The sequence below is a fragment of the Muscardinus avellanarius genome (assembly GCF_963383645.1).
Source record: "Muscardinus avellanarius genome assembly, chromosome: 7".
In the NCBI taxonomy this organism is placed as follows: domain Eukaryota; kingdom Metazoa; phylum Chordata; class Mammalia; order Rodentia; family Gliridae; genus Muscardinus; species Muscardinus avellanarius.
The window spans coordinates 98,564,155-98,581,830 of record NC_137793.1 but is presented as its reverse complement, the minus strand read 5'-3'; the positions used below and the strand labels follow the sequence as shown (position 1 = coordinate 98,581,830).

The window sequence follows — 17,676 nt, the reverse complement described above, 5'->3', positions numbered from 1 at the left end:
CCATGGCATTATTCCCAGAACTAAGGAAAAATAAATCCTAAAATTTGTGTGGAACACAATACCCAAATACCCAAAGCCAATTTGAGTGCAAAGAACAAAGCAAGAGGCATGTTGCTGTCTGATTTAAAAATGTACTACAAGTCTGCTGTAATCAAAACAGCATGGTACTGGCATAAAGAGAAACACATAGATTAGTGAAACATAATAGAAAACAGAAATAAATGCATAATTCACATGCCAACTCCATCTTGACTATGATTTGTAATGCCTTTGATTTTGTTCCTAAGATCTTGTCTGGTCACATAAATTATTGATAAGGGCTTTATGTCCACCATATAGAACAGAACTGCAGTGTTTTAAAAATGTTTTCATGAACAGACTATCATACTCTAAGTTACTTCATTTTTTTTTGGTAGACACTATAGAGAGATGATTTTTTGGAATCATATCCTTAACATAGCAGAAGAATAAATTTTACCATTGGAAGTTTTTATTAATTTGATTATTTAGTCACCTTCTACCACTTCATTCAAAATATAGGAACTGTCACCAGGCATGGTGGTGCATGCTTGTAATCCCTGCACTTGGGAGGTGGAGACAGAAGGATCGTGCTGGTTCGAAGCCAGCCTTGCTGGCTCAAGAGACCCTGTTTCCAAATGAAAAGGTTAAAAAATAGGTCTGGGAGTATAGCCCGTGGAAGTGTATCCCGGAGATAGAAGGGCTTCCAGGAACCCCAGTACCACAAAAAAAAAAAAAAAAAAAAAATATATATATATATATATATATATATATATATAGAGAGAGAGAGAGAGAGAGATAGATAGATAGAGATAGATAGATAGAGATAGATAGATATAGATATAGATATAGATATATAGATATATACTGTCTAAAACACAGATTGGAATCCTTCTGGTATTACCATATTACCACTACTCCTTAGCTTGAACATACTAGAGAAAACATATGTCCCTTCTCTTTCTGTGCTTGACTAATCTCACTTAACATAATGTTCTCTGGTTCCTTCCATCTTCTTGCAAAGGCTATTATTTTATTTTTCTTTATAGCTGAATCGAATTCCATTATGTGTATTTCCCATAGTTTTGCAATCCACTCATCTGTTGATGGAGATCTAGGTTGGTTCCATATTTTGGCTATTACAAACTGTGCTGCTATGAACATGGGTATGCATATGTTAACGTAGTTCTCTGATTTCAACCCCTTTGGAAAGATACCTAGGAGTGGTATAGCCAGATCAAATGGTGGAGATGGAGGGGAAATCTCAGCAAAGCTTGAACGGAAGGATAGGAGAGGAAGAAAGCTGAGGTTGTTCAATGGAGGAGCTACATACGAATATGTGTAATAGCATAAATACAACATGATTGACCTGGTCACTCTCTATTGGGGAGGAAAAGGGAGGGGGAAGGGCATGAAGCACAATGTAAATGTATAACACTCTCAATATGTTCCACTTATAAAAAATTAAAATTAAAAAAAGAAAATATATAGTTATGTAACAAGAACAAAAAATAAAAAAATAAAACACAGGTTGGTTATGCATACAAGAGTTCTTACATTCCCAGTAGTAGCTCTGTAAACTAAGGTAACTGCAAATGTTTCTTCTGGTTTCTTTGTCCAGGAGTAGCAACATTTTTTCCAGAAACTAATACTAGATTCTCAGCTTTGAAACCTGCCAGGAATTGATAAATGTGCCCCATGAGAAAGCAGCTGTAGAAACTCAGTATCAATTCATCATTTCCTCTGGAGTCATCTCCCTTTGTCATTTTATTGTCAAGCCCCTTCCTCTAGTAGCTCTTTATTTTTAAATTAATATTTTATTGTAAATTTATAAATTGCATTTGTATTATTATAGTATATAATTTGCTATTATAATGTGCATACATGGCATTGTATAATCAAATCAAGCTAACTAAAATCACTATCAACTCAAATACATATTTATTATTTGGAGTAAGAATATTGACCCTTTACTTTTAGCAATTTTAAGTTATATGCTAGATTATGCTTAGCTATAGTCAACATGCTATACCATGACTTTCAAAAATTTGTTTCTCCCAACTAAAACTTTATAAAATTAGACAACTACATCTCCCATTTCCTAAATCACAGTCTCTGGTAAACACATTTTACTCTGCTTCTATAGTTCAACAATCATAAGGCACTATTTTTATCCCAATGCAGAGTAAGACAACCTAAATATGTCAACTCTACCTAAATCTATTTACCTACCCTGTGTTTATATAAATTTTGTTGTTTTCTTTGGTCATTTAAAAGTTAGTCCTTTTCACCAACTATGCTCACTATTTTGGGGGGATTTTTTACTAATTATTTGAAATTAAACTATTGTATATGGCACTATTAATATTTCTTATTCTGAGAAATCCTTTAAAATTATATTTTAGGTTCAATGCTTTATAAGATGTAATCTATTACAAGTAAGAGATTATTCAATAACCTAAAGAGGAAGCCTACAGAATGGGAAAGGATCTTTACCAGCCACCATTCTGATAGGGGGCTAATATCCAGAGTATACAAAGAGCTCAAAAGACTCTACACTAGCAAAACAAACAACCCAATCAAGAAATGGGCAAATGAACTAAATAGACACTTCACAAAAGAAGAGATACAAAGGGCTAATAGATACATGAAAAGATGTTCTTCATCACTGGCCATCAGGGAGATGCAAATCAAAACTACACTGAGATTCCATCTAACCCCAGTCAGAGTAGCAAGCATAAAGAAATCAAATAACAACAAATGCTGGCGAGGATGTGGGGAAAGAGGAACTCTTTTACACTGTTGGTGGGAATGCAAACTAGTTCAACCACTATGGAGATCTGTGTGGAGATTCCTAAGAAAGGTGGGAATAGATCCACCATATGATCCAGCTATACCACTCCTGGGTATCTTTCCAAAGGGGTTGAATTCAGAGAAATATAGCAACATATACATGTTCATAGCAGCACAATATGTAATAGCCAAAATATGGAACCAACCCAGATCACCATCAACAGATGAATGGATAGCAAAACTGTGGGAAATTCACACAATGGAATTCTATTCAGCCATAAAGAAGAACAAAATTATATCATCTGAAAGAAGATGGAAAGCCCTGGAGAACATTATGTTAAGTGAGATCAGCCAAGCACAGAAGAAGAAGATACATATGTTTCCTCTAATATGCCCAAACTAGGAAACACAAAGAATACCAGTGGGACTCCAGATATTGAAGGGGAAATACTAGCTAAGTTTGGATGGTAAGATAGGAGAGGAGGAAGGCCGGTCTTGATTAATAAGGGTCTACACTTGAACATGTGTAAAATTATGAATAAGACATTTTTAACCTGGACAACCATTGGTGGGAGGGGGGAAGGGAAAATGGGGGCGGGGGGGAGAGGGCACCAAATATAGTGTAAATGTATACTATTTATGTTCAATAAAAAAAATTGTTATAAAAAAATAAAATTAAAATAAAATTAAAAAAAACAAGTAAGAGTTTATTAAAGGCTATTCAGATAACAATCACGTTTCAAACATATATATATATGTATATATATATATATATATACACTCATGAAAATTCAGAAATAATAAAAATCCACAAAATGCTATTATGTAAAATATTATCTGAAATGTATAAGAAAAATAAGTAAATGTTTGAAGGTCAGCATACATAAGCATCATGTTAATGTGAGAAGGTACCGAATGCAAGTCTCAATATTTTGTATGAGGAAGGGGAGAGGGCGGGAAGGGAGCCAGGGAGAGAGTCATCAAGTGCTACATGCATGTGCATGCATGTCTCTATCATTCTAAACTACATCGTGATGAAAATCTACAATGGATCAATGAAAGTACATTAAATAAGAGAAGGTATAGAAAAAGATCTGTCTGCATTTTGCCTTACAAGTGAAACTCAAGGTACAACAGAAAAGCACAGAGAGGCATGAGAGTTTCCACAAGTTGTTGCACAGAGAAGGCAAGTAATTTTTTAATAAACAACTAATGCATCAACTCAAAGCTAGATTCTAGGGCCAAAACCATGTAGTAATAGACCTTTGTACATTGTATCTACAACCAAATGTTCTTTCAGTAACATGTGGTTACTGAAATCAGTTATAAGAGAAATCAGTTATAAAAAAATAAATCATTTAAAATAATTAAACCATTTCCAACTAATGCAATAGATCCCTTCAACCGAGTAAAAGTCTTCCCTATGTATATTTGGGCCGACGATTCAGTGTTGTAGTGAAAATGTATCTTACCTGATTCCTCAAAGTCAATGTTATAAGCTTTCCAGGTTTCAGTTATTCGAAGAAGATTTTCTTCCATGGCTTGGATGTCTATGGAGGGGCAGTTGCATTCTGGAAACTTGGGACCACACTGACACCAGCAGTCATTATCCTTGCAGATAAACTCTCCCTCAGAATTGCAAGCAATGTAACTCAAAGCTGCTTGGACAAAACGTTCCTGAAGATAGTCTGGAAGGAGTACTTGTAGCCCTTGAAGAACAAGCAAAGCCATGAAACTGGTTTGCTTTGTCAAAAAAGAAGTAAAATCTGTGTTTATGACATTCATTAGAAAGGATACACACTTTAGTACACTGTGAATTTATGAATATTTTAAACTATTAGACAGGTAGCTCTCACACATACACATATTTCAATACATGCACTGACTCTATCAATATGTAATCTCTGAAATTACAAAGGTTATTAATATTTTAGTTGTCTGATTTTTTAAACTTAGTTGATTTAATATTTGATCATCAATGGTCACATTATTTGGTTCATTTTACAACAGGTAGATAGAACTTATCTTCTTATACCTTTGAGAATATACTCATGCATTCATTCCCCACCAGTTTTCCAAATAGCTTAAAATTAAAAATATCAGCGCACATGAACACAAATGGAATACAATGGGTTGTGGTCAAAGAGTTACGAAAGGCTGCTATCAAGTTTATCCCATGCCCTTAACAATACACAACTTATATGTGTGCATGGTTTAGGAGCCAGCACTAGCTGACAACAGAGGGGCAGATGGACTGATTTAGTTATTTCACAGTTCATTTCCTTGGCATGTGCAAAGACAGTTCTAGTGATATAGCTCATTACTTTTCTAGATGAAAGTTGATAAATGTTACCATCTCTTTAGAAAAATATCAAAAATAAAAAAGCCAAAAATTAATACATGCAGTTTTATGGTTATTATGATACCTAAAGAAAAACATAGCTTTAAAATCAGCTTTATTTACTATATTAAAACCCCCCAAAAGGCTAAATATTCCAACTAATCAGTCCATAAAAATAAATATAAAACAAAGGGAAATTTGACCAACACCAATTATTATTTACTACTAAATTGGATTTTTACAATTTTTGTTTCCTTCCTAACAATAATTTATATTTGACCTTTGGCTCTTATCTCTGATAGTAATTTAATAAAACTCATAAATTAATATTTAAGAAAAAACTACTTTTCAAGTAAATTGAAAGTTACATCTAAATCATTCTTTCAGATGAACTCTTCCATACATTGGGAGATAAAGTACTTTAAGCGCTTATTATATGCTTATTAATATTTTTACCTCAAATATATTTATTCAACATCTGTTATTTCAAAGATAATTGCTGGGTAACTTACAAGCATAAAGATTGTTTACACATATCCTCATCCTAAAGGTATTTGTAGGATATTAAAAAATAAAGATGTGATTATATCATAATACAATGCCACTTAGTAGCAGCTGGAGTAGGGATACATATAATTCACTAGATACAATTAATTGGCTAAGCACACATATTAAATTCAGAAGGGAGAGAAAACTTTTGATAGTTTTCAACACTGAAAGATTATTTGTTCAGGTCAAAGAATGATAGATTAACAGCATCACACAAATGAATAATAGGGCTTTTGTTTTTAAACAGCAAGTGTTATTTCAATGCACAATGTCTAATGTGATGGAATAAGTGAATTGTTTGGACACACTATTGTGTTTCCTACACGAGGATCAAATGAAATTCATTCTTTTGGGTTTAAATAAATATTAATCATGTAGCAACCTCTGAGTGATATATATTTGGGAGTAGACTATAAAGAATACAAAATAAGTTTTCCCAGAATTTTTTTTAAATCCTCAGGAAATGATGATAGAGTTGCAATTTTGGTGAGAGGGAAAAAATGCTGATAACCTACGGGATGATACTTCAGTTGATGTAATGCAGGCGAAATGTTTCAAATGACTCAAAGGAATCAAATCATAAAGTAAAATGCATTTTAATTGTCTAGTCCTGTGCATCACCAAGTTACTCTAGGCTTCAGCAATATTTAATTATTTAGTCTGAAAATACCTTTTTTAAGTGCTAAAACCTGGCTAAATAAGCCAGAGTTTGTATGAAGAGGATGGGGGGCATCAGTAAAAATTTGTCAAGACATCTAAGGTAGCTGATCATATATTTAAGAAACACTGTCCTATTTCAACTTTAATTTTATGAAAAATAAAAAGGAAATTTATATCATATAAAACTAACAAAGTCATAAACTATTGCATTTCATCTTTCAATCTGTAAAGAGGATAGTACTTTTATAGAAATAAAGAAGGCTGAAAAATAATTGGAGGAGGAGTGATTGACAGCAAGGAGCCAAGAGTTCATCTTTTAGAGATACAAGCATTTCTGCTATCCTTGCACATACACTGCTAAGAGACTCAGATCCCGAAAAATCACATTAAAAATAAAAGTTCGAGGAAAACAGGTTTAGGGACAGACCACTTGTTTTTGTTATTTTATAACCATACCACCAAAGTAAATAATAGATACCTAGAGAGATAAGTTGGACTGCCTTTGAAAACAACTCAGAGTAGGGCTGTGTTGCACAAAGAAAACTTTAAGAAATTGTATAGGACCAAGAGACTAGAAATACTGACAACACTATCACTGGAGCAGGTCTACTTGTCACTGGGTGACTTGAAGCTGAGCGCCGAGCCTCGGAGCTCACTGTAATGGCCAGGATGTGAGAGGCAGGGAAAGTGATGTGTGCCAAGGACCATGCAGAAAAATGTCAAAGTTTCCAGAGTCAGAGGACTAGGTTGTTAACAAAAAATTCATTGGGAGCAACTAGAAAAGCTACATAAAATATTAAAATGATCTGTTTGAAGGGATTTACAGGCAAATTAACAGTGAAATTTTCTGGGGCTAACCTGGCAAGAAGAATTTTTTTGTGGTTGAACTCAATATTAACATAACATTTTTTAGGTTTTTTTTTTCCCCTAGGAACAAATAAAAAATTGAGACTTTGAACTAGCTATGTTCTCAGAGTTCATGGAACAGATGAGCTATATACCCCAAGAGTAGAAAAAAAAAAAAAAAGGAAACAAAATAAATGACATTCAAAGTCTGAAGCATCTCTTCAATTGGCCCAATTCAAAATTGCTTACGATAAAATTGGGAAAAATAAATATTCTCTCAAGTCTCAATATTGTTCATATCTTAGAATTATTTATACAAATTTTAAAACACAATGGCAAAATGCAATATAAATACAATCAGCTTATAAAAGAAAGGAAACATTTAGAGGCTGTCAATTAATTATGTTCTATAATTTAATTCCAATCACATGCTAAAAGTTGAGTACCAAAACAGATGATTTTGGTAACTCAGTGGAAATTCTAAATGATCGACTAGGATATTCTATAAGTAAAAATGTACAATTTAAAGATAAAAGGACTAGAAAATAGAATAAAAATAGCTGAAGTGATAATCAGCAATTGGAAATATGTCAGAATAATATAGTGAAACAGAGTAATACAAAGACAAAAGGACATGAATTACAGAAGACAGCATAGAAGGCATGTAGCTCGTAATGAAAAAGTTTCAAACACACTTAACTGGAACTCCAGAATGGGAGAAAAAGAAGAAAGTGTTGAAAAATAAACACAAAATAATCCTATAAAATTGATGAGGTACACCAACAAAAATTTAAAATATTCTGTACTATATAAACATCTTAAAGCAAGATAGTCAGCTAAATTAAGATGACCAGCAGACTACCTTTCTTCAATGATGTTTTGCTCATGTACTGCCTGTAATAGTTTTGAAAAAGTCAACACTCTCTTGTATATGATAAGTTGCCATCTAAAACTTTCTTCTTTCATTAAATAGTCCCAGAGTAAGCCCAGCATGAGGCAAAGTTAATTAAATATAAGAACTGAAATTATTCGAAAGCAGTTTTTTCACATTTATATATTTTGTTGATTTTTTCAAGAGGCAAAGTTCATTTTGTTGTTATAAAATTATTCTATAACTGTCCAATGAATTAGATAATAAAATTCACTGTCTTGTTAATATATATTTTTAAATAAAGCAATTCAAATTACCGAGTAAACTAGCCTAAATTTTATTATCTTTTTCAACAGTTCATATTCTGATGAAAAGATAAGTTAAACATTAAAATGAATAAGCAATAGAGAATTCCATGTAATATTGTTAGATTGAATTTCTATTTAGAGAAAATATTTCAATAACCTTAAATCAAAAATTAACACTGATAAATTGGGTAGCATTTAAGTTGTTAAAATATTTATGCTCCTTTGTACTGCTTTTGCAATTCAAATAAAAGGCATTATTTTTAGTGTAATTAAATAATCTGGTGCAAAAATATTTTTCAAAATTGAAAGGTTGAAAAAAAAGGGTGACATTCCTAAATTTTCAAGCCTTTTTATGTAAAACTAAATAAAGTAAGTGAAGTTGTAACATAAAATTTTAAATGAAAATTAGAAAGTAATAACTAAATATCATCATTTTGATTGATCACTTTATTTTCAACAATAAATGTTAATAGAAAAAAAATGATGAACTAGTTGAACAATACATGGGTAACATGCATAGTCACTACTTTTCCTGACCTTTAAGATTAAGAATGAGGAAATATACATACCTTTTTTGGAATGGTATATATTTGTTAATATTACATATATATATATATATGTATATATATATATATATATATTGAATTACTCACTAAAATATGGAATAAAATAGCAAATCATCACCATTATCACAAAGGAAATCTTTACAATTGAAATAATGTGAATATAAGTACTTTGTTAATATATTATCAAGTATTTTCTACTTACCTAAAAAAATGCAGCATTGGCTGCCACATGAATTTAAATTTAAAATGTTAACAGTTAATTTTACCTTATGAACAGTTTCTTCTACCAAAATCTACCTCAGTCAAACCTACATAGAAATTGCTACTTACTGAGATAATTACCAAGTATAAAAATTATAGTAGAGTTAAGATTTCAATTACTATAATATTACTTGATTTGGAAAGAAAATTAAATTTTGACATTTTTCTCATTTAGCCTGGATGTTGATATTAGTTTAAATTATAAAATTAGCTTTTTATGAGCATTTTTACTGTTCACCATACATATGGCTTATTTTAAAAATAAACAATAAATCACAAATGGATGCTTTGTTATCCAGAGTCATAGAAAATTAATAAAATTGTACCTACATACCTTGCAACTGAATCTTATTCTCAGGACTCTGTACCAGAACAGAACTGACAGAATCTAGGTTGTCATAGTTACTGCAGCCAAGAGGACCTGTCCGAGTTTCTGTTACCTGATGAAAAAAAAAAAAACTTTATTATATAAGTCAGATTTAAAATGTTTTTCCCATTCAGTATAGTTGTCATACACTCATATTATAGATCTGATTGTAAAACTCACTCAGCAGTCTCGGACCTGACACACCAGCCACATATAGACCTAAATACAAATATGAGAGGCAATCCTTATGCTGTTCAACTCCAGTATCTCTACTTTGTCAAGTATAAATATTCTGGGAAAATAATGGAGGCTTCTTTAGTCAACAGCAAACTTATATACAGTCACTGATTTTTACCAACAAATATAACGTTCTCCATAGGTAGAAACTTTTGACCTAGATGAGAATGACATTTGTTTGTTTTTCTCACTAAAAATAAAAGCTCTTGTCTAAAACCTGATCTTGTTATTTTAGTCCTCTACTTAAAATATGTTATTTTTTGCTAGGCATGAGGGTACACAACCATAATCCCAGTACTTGAAAGGCTGATGAAGAAGAAGTATAGGTTCCATTCCAGCATTAGGAAGTTAGCAAGACCCTGCTTCCAATTATATATATATATATATATATATATATATATATATATATATATATATATACACACACACACACACACATAGTATATATATGTATATATACATATATATTAATAATATATTATTATTGTTACACATATACATATATATGTCTGAGGGTATGCTCAGAGGTAGAATGCCTCTATATTCAATTACTAGCACCACAAAAAATGATTTTTTATGATGGTATCAAAGTCTATATAGTTTAAATTTGTATTTTTTCTAACAAATTATATTACTATCCAAAAAAATCATCTCAATTATGTGATTTTCCTTAAATATATCCTCACTTCAACACTACCTTGTTTAGAATCGCTGTCTATTCTTAGGATTAAGCTCATGTTCCAATAGTCACACAAAGTATGCCTTGATGATTTCCACACAATTATTTTACCATTGCTATACAATTATCATTGTAGTTTACAGCTCTAGTATTTAATATGAAATCTCATATTACAGACCAACTTATCTGTGGGTGTACTGGGATGGATGGTGTCAGATGATACGAATAAGTTTAATCAATTATAATGAGACTGGAAATTCATCTTGAAGATAAATAAAACATTTCAGAGCAGAAAAATGTCATGATTTTTAACTAAATATTCTTCAATCTCAAGAATATCCTTTGTGAAAACAAAATTTAGATCATTTTATCCCACTATTACAATTTTTCTTCACACCTCACTCAAAGTTAACAAATAGAGGTTTTAATAGTTTTAGAAATAAACATACCATTTTATCCAGCTCCCTATTTCTTCTCTAACCGCATTTTCTTTTTTCTTCTCATATTTACTCTGCTCTAATACCACTGACTTTTTGCTGTTCCTCCAACACTATAGGCATCTTCTTGCCTTGGGGTGTGTGTGTGTGTGTTAGTGTGTGTGTGCGCTGGAGATTGTTGAACCCAGGGGCATTTTACCTCTGTGCTGCATCCCCAGGTGTGTGTGTGTGTGTGTGTGTGTGTGTGTGTGTGTGTGTGTGTGTGTTTAAACTTTGAAACAGGGTCTCACTAAGTTGCTGGTGGCTTCACTAAATTGATGGGTTGGCCGAAAGCCTGTGATTCCCATGTCTTAGACTCCCAAGTACTGGGATTACAAGCAGTGTCACCACACCCAGCTGTCTTGGGATCTTTGGGTTTCCGTTTCAGTATCCTAATTGTTCCTCCTCAAAATGTATCTAATCCTACTTCTTCACTTCTTTCCAGTTTGAGCTTAAATTGCATCCTCCCAGGAGTAGTTAGATGATCCTTAAACACCCTTAACTGTTAGAACACCCTTAACTGTTCAAATCATAATTCCTTGCATTATTACCCTGTTCTACTTTTTCCACAGTAATTATCAGCTTCTAACATGTGCAAATTATTCACCTGTGGTGACTACCATTGACATTTCTCACTAGAATATAAGATCCACAAGTGCAGAAGATACGTCCTACTTTTCTCACAAATATCCACAGTGCATATTTAGTTGTCATGTAAGCCCATAAGCCCATGGATATTGGTTAAAAGAAAGAAAAGGAGGACGCATGAGGAAAACCTGAAGGAAGGAAGAAAGGGAGCTTATGAAAGTCTGAATTAAGCAGCAGTCATAAGATTTAAACAAAAAGAGATTGCAAAAAAATTAGAACTAGAAAATTGGGCATCATGTTCAATGTACAATAATTGAAAAAGGAAAGATCACTGAAGTTTCTAACACAGGTGATAACATGATGTGGAGCAAAGATGCTCTGAAGGGGGGAAGGTAGGACAGCCCACTTGTGAGCATGTCTCCTCTTTTTGGTGGGACCATCTAATAGAGTGGTGAATTTTCCCGTACACATTGTCCCCCAATAGACACAATAAAGATCCTGTTTGTTTGTAGAGAAATGGTATCTTGTGTTGATTTTTAACATACTTTTTATGTGTGTAATTTACAATGAGAAATAAATGAGAAACGGCAAGAAGAATTAAAGACATCAAAGAAAATAGTTAACATTATGTTCTATCATGTAGTTTAACTGCTTCCCCAATGTGTGCACACATACACATTCACACACACACACACACACACACACACACACACACACACACCACACAAATACCAAAATAATTTGAACTCCAATATATGTCATCTTAAGGAAGTTTGCTAAAACAAATTTTCTTTAAATATAAGTTTCTGACATATGAGATCTTAAAAATTAGAAGGTAATATTCCATAACATTTGAAAGGGGAGCTATAGTATCATTTTATTTCACTATGGAGAGTTTTTTTTATTCTTTTACTATGTTCTTTAGAATAAACGTAAGAAAAAATAATAAACTGGTAAATTGGAGATTACAATATATCCGCATTTCTTTTATATACTGCTTTAATGCTCATCATTCACCAAAAAGAATAACACAAATCTAGCAGATAAGGTGCAATTTTGTTTTATTCTCTTTTATGACTAAATTCAATGCTCATTTTCTAATTTAGCATAAAAATTTAGAAATTCGAGCAATTCTATAAAACAAACCTATAGTTAGGGTGTTTTTATATTATAGGTAAGGATTTTTATGTATTTTTAGTATTATCTCTAGTAAATGTATCTATACATATTGTATTTTTAAACAACAAAGTGAATATAAAATGAAAATAAGGGACAGATTGAGTCAAACATTCAGGCAGTCATGCTAACTGTACCAAAAATGATCTATGCCAATGAGCCACTAATCGCTTGAAGTTCTGGTCATCACCTGATAAATGAAAGTCTGTCTTAGGAATTTCAATTTATAATGTATGAAAGTAGAGGCAATTTAATAGCTAGACACAGAAATGTTTAAGACCGACAACCCATTACTGATTGCAGTTAAAGTTTGAAGAATTTGCATACAGAAACGAAAAACACTTTGGAGCAGTGCGTGGTGGCACAGGCCAGAAAAGAAAAATATCAACATTAAGGCAAAAAAGACAACAGTTTTCTTTGGTATAGAACACAATTGAGGAAACAATTGAAAAAATTATAATTAAATGAGAATTTTTTTATGTTCAGTGAAAAGGGTAAGAGAAAATGTGCAGGAGTTTATCAAAATTTTTTTACACATACATTTTATATAGATCAATAAAACTATTATTGCTCTAGATCTTTTTCAATATGAAAGAAGATATTAGTTCAACATTTTAGCAGATTTATTATTCTCAACAATTTAGTAAAAACTATTGGTCATATGAATAGTGTATTTCTTATTACAAATGTATAAAAATAATGTAAATTTAAAACAAAAATATATATTTAAGCTTTGTAAATACATGTTTACATTTTTTAAATGTTTGTGAAAATCCTATGAATGTTATTTGCTATTCAAGAAGAAACTTTTTTATATTTTACATTCCAAAAGAGATGTGTATTATCTATTTCCTCTTATAATGACTTATAGTCTATCAGCTTTTTATTGGTTATATGACAAGAAAACATAGAGTATAATAATATTCTTACTTGTTTCAAACTGTCTTCTTTAATAACAAAAGCAATAAATGCTCATGTTGGAAATTCAAGCAGGAAATAAAATCACTAGCCCAGAAGAAAAATGGTTAATATATATTTTTCTCTTTTTACTTGTTTATCTTTATTCTTTTGCTTGACATGAAAATAGCTGAAACTAGGAGCAATTGCTATTCAGGGCCATTATTAAATCATAATAAAAAAAAGTTGTGGCTTTTTTCTTTTCTCTATCTCTCATTAAAAATATTTACTTTTGGGCCGAGAATGGTGGCACATGCTTGTAATCCCCGTGCTTGGGAAGCGGAGACAGGAGGATAACGCAGGTTTGAAGCCAGCCGTGCTGGCTTAAGAGACCCTGTTTCCAAATAAAAAATATAAAAATAGGTCAGGGAGTCTAACCCGGAGGTAGAAGGGCTTCCAGGAACCCCAGTGCCACCAAAGAAAAAAAAAAAGATTTATTTTATTTCTTTGTAACATGTGGTTACAACAAAGAAGTTTTTGAGTCATTGTATACACCTGTAATAATTACTAAAACAGTGGATTATTGATAATAACAAGGTAGTTCATTTTCAACAGTCATGCACAAGACCTGAACTCAAGATCTTCCTTTTATTTTCCATTTTCTCTTCTAAGAATGATTATCTAACCAATAACTACAAAAGGAGGTTTTGTATTTAGTATTTTGCCTGTCTTATATTACAGGGAGAGAAATGCTTTTAAATCATGGGCAACTGAGGTGGGGGAGCAATGTAGTTTGGTATTGGAATCTCTATCCAGACTAATTACCAATCCAGTTATCACCTACATTTTATACCCGACCATAAAATCTATGCTTGAAATTTCTCCCCAAATTATCTGTGTAGTTTTTAGAAACCAAAAGATCTTTTCTTCATTCAGAAGATAAAGTACATACTAGAGGACATAAAATATAACTGTCTCATTCTATATTTCTCATGTGTAATTATTTAAAGTGAGAACAGGTATTAATTTTTTAAATAGAAATAAAAATATATTCTTGTATACATTTTTCCATATGTGTTAGGTAGCTATATAGAAATGAGCAGGTCAGGACAAGATTGGGAGGGACCTAAGGAAAAGATAAGCAAACACTCATGCAATGAAATGTGGAGACTCTGCCTAGCTGCAGCTAAAACCCACAGGACATTACACGACTACATTTACTCTCCCTAAGATAGGCTGTGGGAGATATGGCATTATTACCATTACCACTTTAATACCCCCACCCTAGGAATGCACATAGGCACCGTGGAAAGGTTTCCAACATGGCAAAAACATCAAAGACCAGGTGCACTAGGCTGTGGTGTATAGACTATGACCTCCCCAAATGCATATACAGAGGGCAAGGCTTTCCAGACTGAATAAATCTCTGCCACATGGAAGACTGTCTGCCATTTCCATTCCAGAACGTGGTCTATTTCAGATCTGCTCTCTGGAACACAACCCTACCCCTTTCATTGGAATGTAACCCCTTTCTCTCAGTCCTCTTTTATACTGTGACACCACTTCCCTAAGTACACTTCTTATATTCCCCTATTTATGATTTCTGTTTTAATTCTTTCTCCTAGAAAAAGCAAGAACTGAGGAAGAGATTACCACCCTATATCACTTGAAGTTATTCACTGTATAATTTTTGTTTATTAAAAATATCAACATAGAGTCTACATAACCAATTAATGTCCCAAATCCAGAATAATAAAATTGCAAGGGTGATGTTGAAAGGATACTTGACAAGAGAGGAGACTAAGTACCCAATAATCATGAAAATGTGCTCAATTTTTTCACGAGCGAACTAAAAATTAAAAGGATAATGGAATATCACTATCCATTTACCACAATGACTTCTAAGAACAAAAAGCCAGAAAAATACCAAATGTTGTCAATACTGTGACAAAACTTTCTTTTATATAGTTTCTGGGAGTGTAAGTTGGTACAAGAGCTTCAGAAAATCATTTGAATGTATCTCCATGAGTAGACATAGGTGTAGCTTGTAAGCCAAGTATACAATCAACAAAAATATGAACATGTGAGTACCAAAGGGCATGCAAAGAGGTTCATAGCTGCACCACTATTAATGACTTCTCTCTGAAAAAAATACTGAAGTAGCAATCAAAAACACAATGTATAAGTAAGTTGAGGACCAGAATACTGTAGCATAGTAGGAATAATGGTAATAAAAAGAATAACAAGAATGATTTCACAAGCAGAATAATTAGTGATGTCCACTATACTTCAACTAATAGAGTGTTCAAAATCAGGCAAAAGTAATTAAGACAGGAGGCTGAGAGAGACTACCTGGGTTCTAATAATGTTCTATTTTTACATAGAAAATGGTTGCTGAAATGTTTTCAAATTTGTACACTTTGCATGCTATTTTGCATATAGGTATGTATCAGTGTTTATTAAAAAGTGGGTTAATATTAATTTCTTTTTAAATTAAATCAGGACAATTACCAAATCATCCATATATATAGTATCTGCATATATATGTATTATATATAAATATGCATATATGTATATATTAATCATCTAATATAACACAATGAACACTTGGATCTTTGTATCTATATTCTTTCAAATGTATTATTATTCTAATATGGTTTAGCAAAAAGAAAATTGTAGAATCTGATGCTGTGGAAAGTTATGAAAACAATGACTTCTTTTAGGTTATTAAAGTTTAGCTTATTTAAAAATCCAATCAAATCAATTTTAAATAATCTTAGAGTATGTGGTACTTATTATTTTAAGAAAAATATTACTGTTCTAAAATTTCAGTTATACATATGATAAATCAATTTTTCAGTGTGGAATAATATAGATTAATCATTTTTATCTTATTTTAATTTATAGACACTCATCATTTCAAACTACACATTTCTGTACATAAAAAGTAGTTCTCTTCTGACAAATTTACCTCTAAGTAGCAATAAAATTATATGAATAAATGAGCAATTTATTAAAATAGTCTATTTTTTTCTAATGATAATTGCTTTCCAGTTTTGCTTTGATTGGGTTTTGTAATAATTTCAAATAAGTCATTATATTTAATATTAACAAGACAATAGTTTATTAACTTCAAATAGTTAACATTCAAAACACAAACTCTAATAATTAGAAGAGTATCAGAAAAATATCCAATAGATCCACTGGGGAAATTATTTTAAAGGAATATTATGTTTTAAGCAAATTTGTAGCACTATTTCTAAAGAGTAAGGAAAATTTTGAGGAGCAAATATGCAAAAATCAGGAGATAAATACTCTCAAGATATTTTCATATCTTATTCCTTTCTTTATTGGGGGTTGAGGGATACTGGAAATTGAACCCAGGTTCAATTTCAATCTGTACTTCAGGACTTTTTATTTTTTTGTTTAGAAACAGGGTATTCCTAGGTGGCTGAGCATCTTGTGTTGCTGAGGCTGTCCTTAAATCTGTGATCCTCCTGTATTAGCCTCTCAAGTACTGGGATTGCAGGTGTGCACAACCCCTGGCCTCTTACTCTATTTTTTTTAATCACAAAGTTGTCCTTACGTTTTATTATGGTAATTATAAAATTACAGTGAAAATATCTATTTCCATTATTTCATTTATACATTTACCAATAACCTCATTAATAATTAATATTGTCCTAATTAATTGTCCTAATTAATATTGTCCGCGCTATATGGCACATGGTGGTAATAGCAAGTTGACAAAATATTTATTTTTAGTTATACATTTTTATTACAAAGGGATACTTAATTTGTTTTAGCCTTTTGGAGAACCTCTTGGAGAAAAATGAAGCACTTTCAGCATATGTAAACTCTTAGAGCTACCACTAAGTTGAGAAATCATCTAATCTCACTTTTTCATTAAACAGATAAAGTATCTGGAGTCAGGGAGGTTGTCAAGGTAGCTTGGTGTCATGTGAGTGAAACAAGAGCTGTTCCTGGACTTAGATCGCTAACTCATAAATCCTGCTCCCTTCTCAACATTGTCCTGGCTTTCC

General features: G+C 32.0%; 1 protein-coding gene across 3 annotated transcripts in view; it reads right to left on the bottom strand.

The window, feature by feature from the left end:
- The window catches only part of BRINP3 (BMP/retinoic acid inducible neural specific 3), a gene marked incomplete at both ends in the record, with an annotated part of 382,413 nt that overhangs the window by 129,186 nt on the left and 235,551 nt on the right, over nt 1-17,676 (bottom strand). For all 3 annotated transcript variants that reach the window (XM_080699392.1, XM_080699393.1, XM_080699394.1), the window contains 2 exons: nt 4,284-4,520; nt 9,548-9,653. In XM_080699392.1, the coding sequence (XP_080555518.1) occupies nt 4,284-4,520; nt 9,548-9,653 (343 nt within the window). The remainder of the gene's footprint in view (nt 1-4,283; nt 4,521-9,547; nt 9,654-17,676) is intronic.